The sequence below is a fragment of the Eretmochelys imbricata genome, chromosome 1 (assembly GCF_965152235.1).
Source record: "Eretmochelys imbricata isolate rEreImb1 chromosome 1, rEreImb1.hap1, whole genome shotgun sequence".
Taxonomy (NCBI): Eukaryota; Metazoa; Chordata; order Testudines; family Cheloniidae; genus Eretmochelys; species Eretmochelys imbricata.
This window is the reverse complement of record NC_135572.1, coordinates 206,440,053-206,452,473: the sequence shown is the minus strand read 5'-3', so window position 1 is coordinate 206,452,473 and position 12,421 is coordinate 206,440,053. Positions and strand designations below refer to the sequence as shown.

At 42.5% G+C, this 12,421-nt stretch overlaps 1 protein-coding gene across 4 annotated transcripts in view; it reads left to right on the top strand.

Moving 5' to 3' along the window:
• The window catches only part of GSK3B (glycogen synthase kinase 3 beta), a 269,374-nt gene that overhangs the window by 73,362 nt on the left and 183,591 nt on the right, over positions 1–12,421 (top strand). For all 4 annotated transcript variants that reach the window (XM_077822845.1, XM_077822851.1, XM_077822830.1 and 1 more), the window contains exon 2: positions 11,087–11,280. In XM_077822845.1, coding sequence (XP_077678971.1) covers positions 11,087–11,280 — 194 coding nt within the window. The remainder of the gene's footprint in view (positions 1–11,086; positions 11,281–12,421) is intronic.

The following is a 12,421-nucleotide window of genomic DNA, read 5'->3' as shown; positions in this document are numbered from 1 at the left end:
ACTAATATGTATGTATTTAGCTATGTAACTTATATGATTAGTACAGTGGCTAGTGCATTGTGGACTCCTGGTGCTATCACAGTATAAATAAATGTGTATATATTAAGTTTGTAAATATGTATTATGGTCAGAGTCAAGGTTGTGAAAGGTGTAAGGTGAATTTTTAAAGGTAGGCAACACTCATAGTGGGATGTTTATAATTACTTGTACTGGTCATGTCCATACTTTACTAATCCTTAGTGTTTGTTAACTGTAAAGTTCTTACTATGCATTTGTAGATTAACCAGTGGAACTACTTTAACTAGGGATTTACAAAGTTTTTGTGGAGGAAATTCCTAGGTTTTTATAAAAAGAAATACATGGAAAAAGGAGTCTAGGCTGCATTGGATCTCTTTAAAATATAAGCTGGTAGAGGCACAATAGCTCTTAGCTGAGCTAACTAAATTCAGTGCTTACATTTTTAAGGACTCAGTGGGTACAATTATGAGTTAGTTTTTTTGTAGTCCAAGGAGAATTTCAAAGAGCTGAATAGGTCAGGTTCTAGAACCTATCAGCTCTGTGGGGGGTTAGCCAAGTAGCCAAGGGCCTGTGGGTAATACTCTATATTACAGGTTTCAGAGTAATAGCCGTGTTAGTCTGTATTCGCAAAAAGAAAAGGAGTACTTGTGGCACCTTAGAGACTAACCAGTATGCATCCGATGAAGTGAGCTTTAGCTCACGAAAGTTTATGCTCAAATAAATTGGTTAGTCTCTAAGGTGCCACAAGTCCTCCTTTTCTTTTTACTCTATATTACAGCTTTTGTTGCCCAGATATTTGGTGAAGGAGTGCCCCAGGAGAGTTTCTGCTGGCAGAGCGAGCTCCAGCTCTGAGAAGAGGCATTTGGACAGGTCTCCTGGCAGCTTTCTTTAAATCCTGCTCACTTTGCTTTCAACCTCTAAAATTTAAGTGCTTCAGAGTTTAACTGGCTTGTCCGTAAAACAGTTCACTTCTTCTCCAAAACTTTAATAGCAAAGTTTGAAAAATTTACCAGATAAACCCTAACCTGAGGATTTCAGTCTACTAGCCAGAGTGAAAAGTACTTGTGTGTCTCCCCTCCCCTCCTTCGCTTTAAAAGAAAAACTGTGTGGTGATTGTATTGTATTTGATGGCATATTGTCAATCAGCATTCTGTTTATTAATTTTTTGAAAAGTGACTTAACTCTCATTTTTATTATATTCTTTCCCTTCCTTGCTTCATTCCATTTTTTCTTTTTCCTTACCCCACGATCTATTACTGAAAAATTCCTAGGCCTTGGGCACATGGGGGTTTTAAAGCCAGATTAAGTGCACTATGACACAATTCATTATGGCTCACAGACTCTGCATTTATTATGAATTCTGGAGTCCTCTTTCATAAGAGTGGCCATACTGGGTCAGACCAAAGGTCCATCTAGACCAGTATCCTGTCTACTGACAGTGGCAAATGTCAGGTGCTCCAGAGGGAGTGAACCTAACAGGTATTGATCAAGTGATCTCTCTCCTGCCATCCATCTCCACCCTCTGACAAACAGAGGCTAGGGACACCATTCCTTACCTATCCTGGCTAATAACCATTAAAGGATGTAACCTCCATGAATTTATCCAGTTCTCTTTTAAACCCTGTTATAGTTCTAGCCTTCACAACCTTCTCAGGCAAGGAGTTCCACAGGTTGACTGCGTGCTGTGTGAAAAAGAATGTCCTTTCACTTGTTTTAAACCTGCTGCCCATTAATTTCATTTGGTGCCCCCTAGTTCTTATGGGAACAAGTAAATAACTTTTCCTTATTCACTTTCTCCACACCACTCATGATTTTATATACCTCTATCATATCCCCCCTTAGTCTCCTCTTTTCCAAGCTGAAAAGTCCTAGCCTCTTTAATCTCTCCTCATATTGGACTTGTTCCAAACCCCTAATCATTTTAGTTGCCCTTTTCTGAACCTTTTCTAATGCCAGTATATCTTTTTTGAGATGAGGGGACCACATCTGTAGGCAGTATTCAGGATGTGGGCGTACCATGGGTTTATATAAAGGAAATAAGGTATTCTCCGGCTTATTCTCTATCACTTTTTAAATGATTCCTAACATCCAGTTTGCGTTTTTGACTGCCGCTGCATACTGCATGGACATCTTCAGAGAACTATCCACGATGACTCCAAGATCTTTCTCCCAATTAGTTGTAGCTAAATTAACCCCCATCATATTGTATGTATAGTTGGGGTTATTTTTTCCAATGTGTATTACTTTACATTTATCCACATTAAATTCCATTTGCCATTTTGTTGCACACTCAGTTTTGTGAGATCTTTTTGAAGTTCTTCACAGTCTGCTTTGGTCTTAACTATCTTGAGGAGTTTAGTATTGTCTGCAAACTTTGCCACCTCACTGTTTACCCCTTTCTCCAGATCATTTATGAATAAGTTGAATAGGATTGGTCCTAGGACTGACCCTTGGGGAACACCACTAGTTACCCCTCTCCATTCTGAAAATTTACCATTTATTCCTACCCTTTGTTACCTGTCTTTTTAACCTTTTCTCAATCCATGAAAGGATCTTCCCTCTTATCCCATGACAACTTAATTTATGTAAGAGCCTTTGGTGAGGGACCTTGTCAAAGGCTTTCTGGAAATCTAAGTACACTATGTCCACTGGATCCCCCTTGTCCACATGTCTGTTGAGCTCCTCAAAGAACTCTAATAGATTAGTAAGACATGATCTCCCTTTACAGAAACCGTGCTGACTTTTGCGCAACAATTTATGTTCTTCTAGGTGTCTGACCATTTTATTCTTTACTGTTGTTTGAACTAATTTGCCCGGTACTGACGTTAGACTTACCGGTCTGGAATTGCCAGGGTCACCTCTAGAGCCCTTCTTAAATATTGGTGTTATATTAGCTATCTTCCAGTCATTGGGTACAGTAGCTGATTTAAAGGACAGGTTACAAACCATAGTTAATAGCTCTGCAATTTCACATTTGAGTTCTTTCAGAACTCTTGGGTGAATGCCATCTGGTCCCGGTGACTTGTTACTGTTAAGTTTCTCAATTAATTCCAAAACTACCTCTAGTGACTCTTCAATCTGTGACAATTCCTCAGAGTTCCTCAAAGTGAACTAAATTTGATAAAAATTGAGTTAGTTCGGTATATAGTTTATTCACACAGTGCTGCTGTGCCCTACTTTAATAGTCCTCTGATTGCTATCTCACACAGCTATGCAGGCAACCATTACTGACATGTCTGTTTACCTGTGTACCCTCCACTGCTCTGGTGTCACATTGACTGGGTGCCTCCTCCCCCATTTAAAAACTGGCGTGGTGCCAGAATTGGCCTATTTGCTCCTGGATTTGACTATCAGCATTGCTGCAATAGTTCTTCAGAAAACTTACAACACGCCTCCAGCAGCCTCTTGGAGCCATGCTGGAACCCTGGATCTTATTGCCACCTGGGGAGAAGCATTGGTGCAGGGAGCTCTTGTGGCCAGCTAATGAAATAAAGCTCTTTTTGTGCACACTGCTAAGTAGAGGTCCGTGAGGGCTCACAACTGGGACACCAACTAGTGCAGGATAATAGAGCAAACAGCTGAGGAAAATGTACTGTACATTACAACCAAGGATGCCAGGAAAAGGTACAGCAGTGGAAATGTGATCTGTGTTTTTTTGAGGAGCTACACAGGATTTGATCAGTTACACCACCACTGAACCCTACAAGGTTGTGGACCCTGCTGCCCACCTTGATACCTCAAGGATGAGCATCAAGAGTCCTCAGACTGAGCAGTGAAGAGCTGTCCCTGGAAAGCCAGGATCTCTTTGGGGCTCAGACCCTGACAGCCGAGCAGGAAGTGAGCCTGATTCCCTGCCAGAAACCTAGGGTAGTATTGGATGTAACCTCAGCACGTAAGTATCTATGTTTAAAACATATTATGCTATACTGCCATGCTAGCTTCAGTTCCTGGTGCTCCATGGCCGCAGATATTTTTGTTGGATGTGAGCTAGAAGCCATCAAGTTTCCAGTCCCCACCTCCTTGCGCCCACACTGTGTCTCTAGTACATGTTTTCAAAATGGCAGCTGCTCCACCTGGGCAGTTGGCTTATGTCTCGTGCTAAAGCCCCAACTATCGACTGTGTTAAAGATCACACGACAGAAGGCACATCCCTATCTACTTGTTTTCCTTTGATTTCTTGCGTCTATCCTGCCCAGTGAATGCCCTCCCCAAACCCCGTTTGCCAGCTCAAAATGGCAGCCAGCAGTATGCAGCCTGCACCCTACACTCCCTCCAACAGCAGATTCAAATAATGAAAACGTGCAAAATTCAATAGTTTGAGCCAATGGTTACAGAAAAAGAAGTTTTGGTTAGTATTCTCACTTTACATGAGGTAGACATGGACATTGCATGTCCATCAAGGTATTAAGACTACAGCTCCTGGCTGAGGTATAAATGCCCTGTAACACACACTCTTCCAGGAAAAGTGCTTTACCTTAGCGATAACAAAGCTGTTAATGGCTTTTTCGCAAGCTTCCACAGAGAGGGCAAATGCGCTGATTGTCTGAAGAACAACACTTTTTTTTTTGCACTTTCACCACTTCTTCAGGGGAGATAACGAAGAATTGTTCAATGTGGTCTGGACATTATGTGGGATAGCTTTATGATCATTCCCCTGGTATAGCTCATGATGTCCTTCCACTCCTGCTTGGTGAATCATTTCAGTGTATTTCACTGGTCTGCCCTTTGCTTTATTGAATAAGGCTATTCTCTGCCTCCAAATACCAGCGTCAGTGTAACACTGAGAGTCAGGACAGCCTAAAGGGGATGGAGGAGGGGATTACTATCCAGTTCACCTCTGAATTCCTCGCACTTACCTCTCTGAGACCATGCAAGCACTTACAAGGCACAGCAAAACTGCAAAGCCAAACCAGGAAGGTAATTCCGAGCCTCCAAGGCACAATGGCAAACCCGAACAGCATATACTTCACGGAAAAAAATTCCAGTACAGTCCTCCTCATGTGTGCACCACTTTCGAACTCTGAGGTTCCCATAAGACTAGGAAGAAAAGACAGAAAGGCATATTAAAAATGCTATCATAGCCCCTCTGGAATCTGAACAATAACTGCTTGAGATTTTCCTTACTCTCACAGCCACAGCACCGTCAGAAGCTGAACCCTCAAAGATGGGGCCTTTACCAACAGCTGAGTGGATGACCAGTCTGAGAGGGGAAGAAATGGAGAACTCGGGATGCAATGTTCACAGACCTCGTTGCAGAGTCCCCCAGAACAGCAGAAAGATGGAGGCTGTACTTGAGAATGGAGAGGGGAAAAGAAATGGAGCTGTCCAGAGAGATCGTTGGGGTGGTCAAAGACAGCATCACAGTGGCCAAGGAGAGTAGGCAATGCAGTACTCTGCAGCTTTGGGACAATACAGAATGTTTGCTACAGCCATGCTCTGAGGCCATTCCCTTTACAGACATTCAGGCCAGTGAAACAGCCTACCTCTTTTCAACAAAAACGAGGCTCTCTTGAGTCATTGAATGCCCCTGATAACTTTGAGTCTAGCCCCTTAACACCAGATGGCCAAAGAACAAGAAGTAGTAGAAGCAAGACATATACTTGCCTGTGACTTGAATTCCTCCTCCCCTTGTGTTCTACCCTGCACTGTGTCAGTTTGAATTTGTTTCATTATTGTTGTAATTAAAGGTTTATTTCTGGTTGCTATGTAATAGATTGAATTTTTAACAGTTTTTATGATAAACTGCATTGATGACTCTTTCTGAAGAGTTAATATGGAAAATCCATAAATTTTAAATAATTCATAAGGATGTACAAAAACCTAGGCACAGATACAAGACAAATTAAAGCTTGCCACAATGTTCCACTTCCTCTACCAATAAGCGAAAAATGCCAGTATCATTCTGGGGTGTACTAACAGGAGTATCTTATGTAGGACCTGGGTAGTAACTGTCCAGCTCCACTCAGCATTATTGTGGCCTCAGCTGGAGTACTGTGTTCAACTCTGGGTGCCACACTTAAGATGGGAAGTAATTGGAGAGAGGTCAGAGAAAAGCAACGAAAGTGATAAATGGTTTAGAAAACCTGACCTATGAGGAAAGGTTAAAAAAACAGGGCATGTTTAGTCTTGAGAAAAGATGACTAAGGAGGGACCCGATTAACAGCATTCAAATATGTTAAGGACTTCTTATAAAGAGGACGGTGATCAATTGTTCTCTAGGTGCATGGAAGATAGGACAAGAAATAAGGGGTTTAATATGCAGCAAGGGGGATTTAGTAACATTAAGGAATATTTTGCAGATGTAAGGTTAGTTATGCTCTGGACCAGGCTTCCAAGGGAAGCTGAATTTTCTGAAAGATCCTAGCATCATGGACCCTGCTAGGATACCCTGATTTAGGTTTAGAAACCTGCTGCAGTGATCAACCAGCCCTTTGAGCACCATGGAGAAATACCCCCTTCTGTTTATAAATTCTGAGCCCTGCCTATAAGGGAACTAAAATACTTAAATTATTTCTTCTGAAAATCTAAAGAAAGGGCCAAAACTCCATAATACTAAGCAATCTTCAAAGCATCTCTCTCACCCAGGCAAAGAGTCCACAACAGTGTGAAAGAGGCTGGTTTCTAGTAGACTGACGTGCTGGTGGCAGTTTGGCCCATCTTTATTGTAACTATGAGAGACTGCACAACTCCCTCAGTCATAAAATCAACTCCAGCTAAGCAAATAGCCTTTTTAATATCCAGAACATGTGAGAGGAGGGGGAAATAGGCACATGAATCCCATTAGTTGCCCCACTACAATTTGGGAATCCCATGTGTGCAAAGCCATCAATAATTGGAGCATTACCAAGCTTTGTAACCTGGTGCAACAGTACCATAACCATAGTAGCATCACACCACCTACATGACATAAGAACCGCCATACTGGGTCAGACCAAAGGTCCATCCAGCCCAGGATCCTGTCTTGGGAACCTGGCATTGGCCACTGTCGGAAGAGGGAGTGAACAGAACAGGTAATCCTCAACTGATCCATCCCCTGTTGCCCCTTCCCAGCTTGTGGTAAACAGAGGCTAGGGACACCATCCCTGCCCACCCTGACTAATCGCCATTGGCGGACCTATCCTCCATGAATTTATCTAGTTCTTTTTTGAACCCTGTTATAGTCTTGGCATTCACAGCATCCTCTGGCAAGGAGTTCCACAGGCTGACTGCGTTGTGTGAAAAAATACTTTTGTTTGTTTTAAACGTGCTGCCTATTAATTTCATTTGGTGGCCCCTAGTTCTTGTGTTATGAGGAGTAAATAACACTTCCTTATTTACTTTCTCCACATCAATCATGATTTTATAGACCTCTATCATATTTCCCCTTAGTCATCTTTTTTCCAAGCTGAAAAGTCCCAGTCTTATTATTCTGTCCTCATATGGTAGCCGTTCCATACTCCTAATCATTGTTGTTGCCCTTTTCTGAACCTTTTCCAATTCTAGTATATCTTTTTTTGGGGTAGGGTGACCACATCTGCACGCAGTATTCAAGATGTGGCATACCATGGATTTATATAGCGGCAATATGATGTTTTCTGTCTTATCTATCCCTTTCTTAATGATTCCCAACATTCTGTTTGCTTTTTTGACTGCTGCTGCACATTGAGTGGATGTTTTCAGAGAACTATCCACAATGACTCCAAGATCTCTTTCTTGAGTGGTCACAGCTAATTTAGACCCCATCATTTTGTATGTCTAGTTGGGATGGCCTCAAATGACTTGGCTTGTTGCAGACTACTAAAATTCAGGGGTGGTCAGCTTCCAGCTGGCACTGGCAACTCCCTTCTCCACTAGCATGGGGCACCACACATTGGTATGCTGCCACTGCAAGTCCAGGGTTAGTTCAGCACATATCTCACAAAAGGTTGCAGTTGCCAGCATAGTGGTGTGGAGCATTGTTGGTCCATACTGCTGATAGCAATTCAAAAATGGCACCAGAAAGGAAGTATGCTTTAGAGATGGTGGAAACATGGGATTTTTAAAAAATCTGAACCCACCTGGCTTCTGCTATGCATCCCACAATACCCAGTGAAAAAAATCTCAGAATGCAAACTGCTCAGCAGTGAAGCAAAGGACCATAGGATATCCCCAGAGAATGCCATGCATTTAGTATGTCTCAAGCCACCGCCGTACAATTTGGATGTGAATTGAAAGCGCACAGCCATCCCAGGTGCACGCTATTAGTGCAGCTTGTGTGTTGCATGTTAAATAAGACAGATCAAAGCAATCCGATTTATACCCCCATGTGGATGAGCCCTTGTTCTCCATCATCTGCTTCCTCTTTTCTCACTCTCTGCACCCTTTTATCTGTTTTCTTTTTCCAAATGTATTCTGACATCTCAAGTATATTTTTCCTTTTCTGGTTCCTCCCCTTCTTCTTGCAAGCTCCTTAGGGTAGGGGCCTGTCTTCTAAGTATCTCTAGTGAAGTGCCTACCACATTTGTGCTAGTGGGTTCTTTTTTTAAAAGAAACTTTTTTTAACTCATCCATCCATCCTTCATGAATTTGAAAAATGTACCATGCATCTAATAGTTGCAAGATTAACCTAATCAGTGGTTCCACTGTCCAGGGGTGATGCCCAAGTGAGAAATCAAGGGCTCCCCAACTCCCCTTCAGCTGTTGGGAAAAGAAGAAAACTGGAATTAATACCAGGGTGCTGTCCAATGTTCCCTCTAAATTTTTTCCATCCAGGGGGAGAACGATTTTTGTTATGTGCACCAATATCGAGATGTGCATCACCAGTAGAAACAAAAAACCTGGCTGTAATATATATTTTTAAAAAGTTACCATAGCGATAATTACTCCAGTCAGGGCAGGTTAGGCATTTTAGAACTCACTACTCAAAGAATTAAATTTCAGCATAAGAGAGAAATAAAAATTATGAAATGCATAGACCAGTCAAAAAACTAAAATAACACACTTTGAAGCAATAAAATTACAGAGAATATATGTCCATTGCAGGAAGTACCAAGAAGTAACAACAACAAGAAGTATGTGTTGGGAGGTAGGGGTAAGTGTGTGTGAGCGAGAGAGAGACTCCGTGCGTATGTGTGCGCTGGCTGCTGGGGAAGTCTGAGAGTCTGTGCGCTGTCTTATTAAGGCACTCACTCACCACTGGAAGGCTTGTTCAGACCTCAGACCGCATCAGCTCTCCTGCTCCTGAGCCCTGTCCTCTCCCCCAGCTCTGTGGAGATGGGGGAATGTGAGCAGGGAGGAGGCGGGCGAGGGGGACACCCTGACATCGTTGCTGGCCCCCCGCCGCCCCGGGCACAGCAAGCAGGAGTGTCCGGGAGCCATTGGCCAGGGCTCCAAGGCAGAGAGCAGGAGCAATGTGGCCGCAAAGCAGCGGTGGGAGGGGCACCTGAACACGTGCTGCTGGATGTGCGCTTCTCTGCTAATGAAGTGCGTGCCACTTGATTAACTGCTGGGCAGCTGTGCAACCACGTAACTTAGAGGGAACACAGGTGCTGTCTGAAGATTTTGCTTAGTGGTTCCATCTCTTCTAGCCTCTGGCTAGTAGGTGAGCTGATCATTTTGAAACCCCTTGTGTGTTCCTGCCCCTTCTGACTGCTGAAAGGGAGAAAGAACATTAATTCCCAAGATAGTGATATTGACCTGATTCTGTATGTTTGGCTGCTGCTGGTCACAGGATTCTCAGTAGTAGTCGTAAAAACAGAAAGCTAGATTCTGCAGAAATTGGTGGTACTTTCCTGGAAGAGATTGTTACTGCCACAGGTGAATGGACTTTTCAAACTCACATTTTAAAAGGGTCATGCTTACTGCTTGGGTCCTGGAGCTACTAGATTGTCCCTCCCTCTTAGCTCTCACTGCCTTATAAAGAAGGGGAGTTAGGGTATCCTGCAGAGTTAGGAGCATTTGTAAGATAGCAAGAACTGAAGGGAATAACCAAATAGCTCAGAGACCCTCGAGAGTTAGCAGCTTTCCAGAACACAGGGAGCTAAGGGTAGGGATAGAGGATTATTCACCACTTCTATGTCTTCTGGGAGTTTAAAGAAACTGACTCATAACTGAGACGGTTATGTGTTTATGCATTTGATTTTAGAGCTGAACGTTTGAAGAGTGTAAACCAATGTGTAAACTTTTACACACAGCTTTGCTGACAGTAATCCAATAACTATGAACACTATAAATAACTTTACTATTTAAAAAACATTTTTCTAATACATGTTATGCGTGAGTATGTACATTTTTGTGTGTTTTAGAAATGGTGCAGTTTGTGAGGGAAGGGAATCAAAGAATCATAACACATCTTGTGGATTTGAAAAATGAATCACTTGTAAACATATATCCTAAATGTCTGAAACTCCATAAAAATTATTTTTCTTAAACTAAAATGACTACAAAATGTGTAGGGCTAGCTTGTTCCTATTAAAAGTGTGTGAATTTATCTCTGTTATGGTCATTAGTAGCTAGCCACCAGTGTAAGTGAAGCAGTGCAAATGCCTAGTGTAGGTAGGTCAAGTTGTGATAAATTCTAGTTTGTATAGATGCAGCTCAACCTGGTTTCAAACGGAGTTAAGCAGCAATGGTGCAAACTGTGGCTAAAGTGGCTTTTGTCTGTCTGTGGTAGTGGGGTTACACTGGTGCAGCTAAACTGGTGTCTGGGTGCTGAGAGCTGAACTCTGCAGTATAGACAAGATTTTAGGCTCTTAATGGATTGCTGATTGTAGCCTTAACTATGGAGTTGTGACAAGCACTTCCAAAGTTGTTGTTTGTAGCTAGACATATATGTTTGAAGGAAAGAATTCTTGCTCTACTGGTTAAATTGGCAGTTTGGTTGTGGTAATTACAGTAAAATATTGGGAAGTGGATTGATATTTGTTTCAGCAATATAAATAACAAACTCTATTGCATGGAAGAAGTTAGATGTACCAGAGTACCAATTTCTATCTCACTAAATATGAGTTAAGTTAGTAACTTTACTCACTTTTGAACTATCTTCAGTGATAGTCTGTCTGATAGTCTCACTCACACACGTATATTAACTCAATGTTCTCTGCTTTTCCAGGAGACAAAGATGGCAGCAAAGTGACTACAGTGGTGGCAACTCCTGGACAGGGTCCAGATCGACCGCAAGAAGTTAGTTATACAGACACCAAGGTTATTGGAAACGGATCTTTTGGTGTTGTGTATCAAGCCAAACTCTGCGATTCAGGAGAGCTTGTGGCCATTAAGAAAGTTCTTCAGGACAAAAGATTTAAGGTGAGATTTATATGAAACCTAGGTTGTTCTTTAAAAATATTCCTGTATTTCTACTCTTTCTGATTGCAGGTTCTTTGGTGACTTGCTTTTCATTGGTGTACATATACTTAATATTGCAACTTGAATCACTATCATAAATAATTATTTTGCTTTGTGCATAGGAAGAAGTTTGAAGTCCTGATTTGAAGGTGTTAGTTACATTTCTTGTATCAAAGTATTTGTGGTCTCAGGTTGGGTTCCAGTAGCAAACAATTAACCAGGGGAAATAGGGAAAAGCTCTTTGTTAAAAGTATTATTTTTTGATATGAGAAGACTGCCCTGATCATTAGTAAATAAGCAAGTGGGACAGGATGGGGATGGCAAAGGCCGTCGAGCTTTGTTCTAGATAGCTATATCTACAGAGTTAGGCTGTGTGGAAGGCCCTTCTCAAGCAGTGAGAGATGCCCCACACCAAGTGAGAAGGAAGTAGACAGAATGAGCACATGGGAATTAGGACTCAGTGGGAGTTAGGCGCCAAGGGAAATTAGACATCTATATTTAATTACTTATTCTATCTAAACCTCAATATTAATAATAAGAAAACACACAAAGTTAATCTATCTCTACTCCCTTTAAATGCACCCTAACTATGGAGGGTGAAGGTGAGCAGTGGATTAATCAGGAGAGGTGCCACTCAGTATATTATTCCAAGTATTGCAGCTGTGTTGGTCCCACAATATCAGAGGGATAAGGTGGGTGAGGTAATATCTTTTATTTGACCAGCTTCTGTTGGTGAAAGAGACAAGCTTTCAAGCTACAGAGCTCTTTTCAGGTGGTCTTAATTGCACAGAGTACTTTCTTTGTGGTCAAGTGGTGTATGTCTGCACCTAGTGCAAGCAGCTCGTGGCCCTCAGAGCCCAGGTACAGCATCTTGAGGCCAGTGTTGCTGGACATTAGGAGTATCTAGAGATGGTATATAGCAGGGATCAGCGACCTTTGGCATTGGTAAGCCCCCTGGCGGGCCGGGCCAGTTTGTTTACCTGCCGCATCCGCGTCCCACTGGCTGCGGTTCGCCGCTCCAGGCCAAAGGGGGCTGCGAAAGCGGCGCGGGCCGAGGGATGTGCTGGCTGCTGCTTCCCGCAGCCCCCTTTGGCTTGGAGCG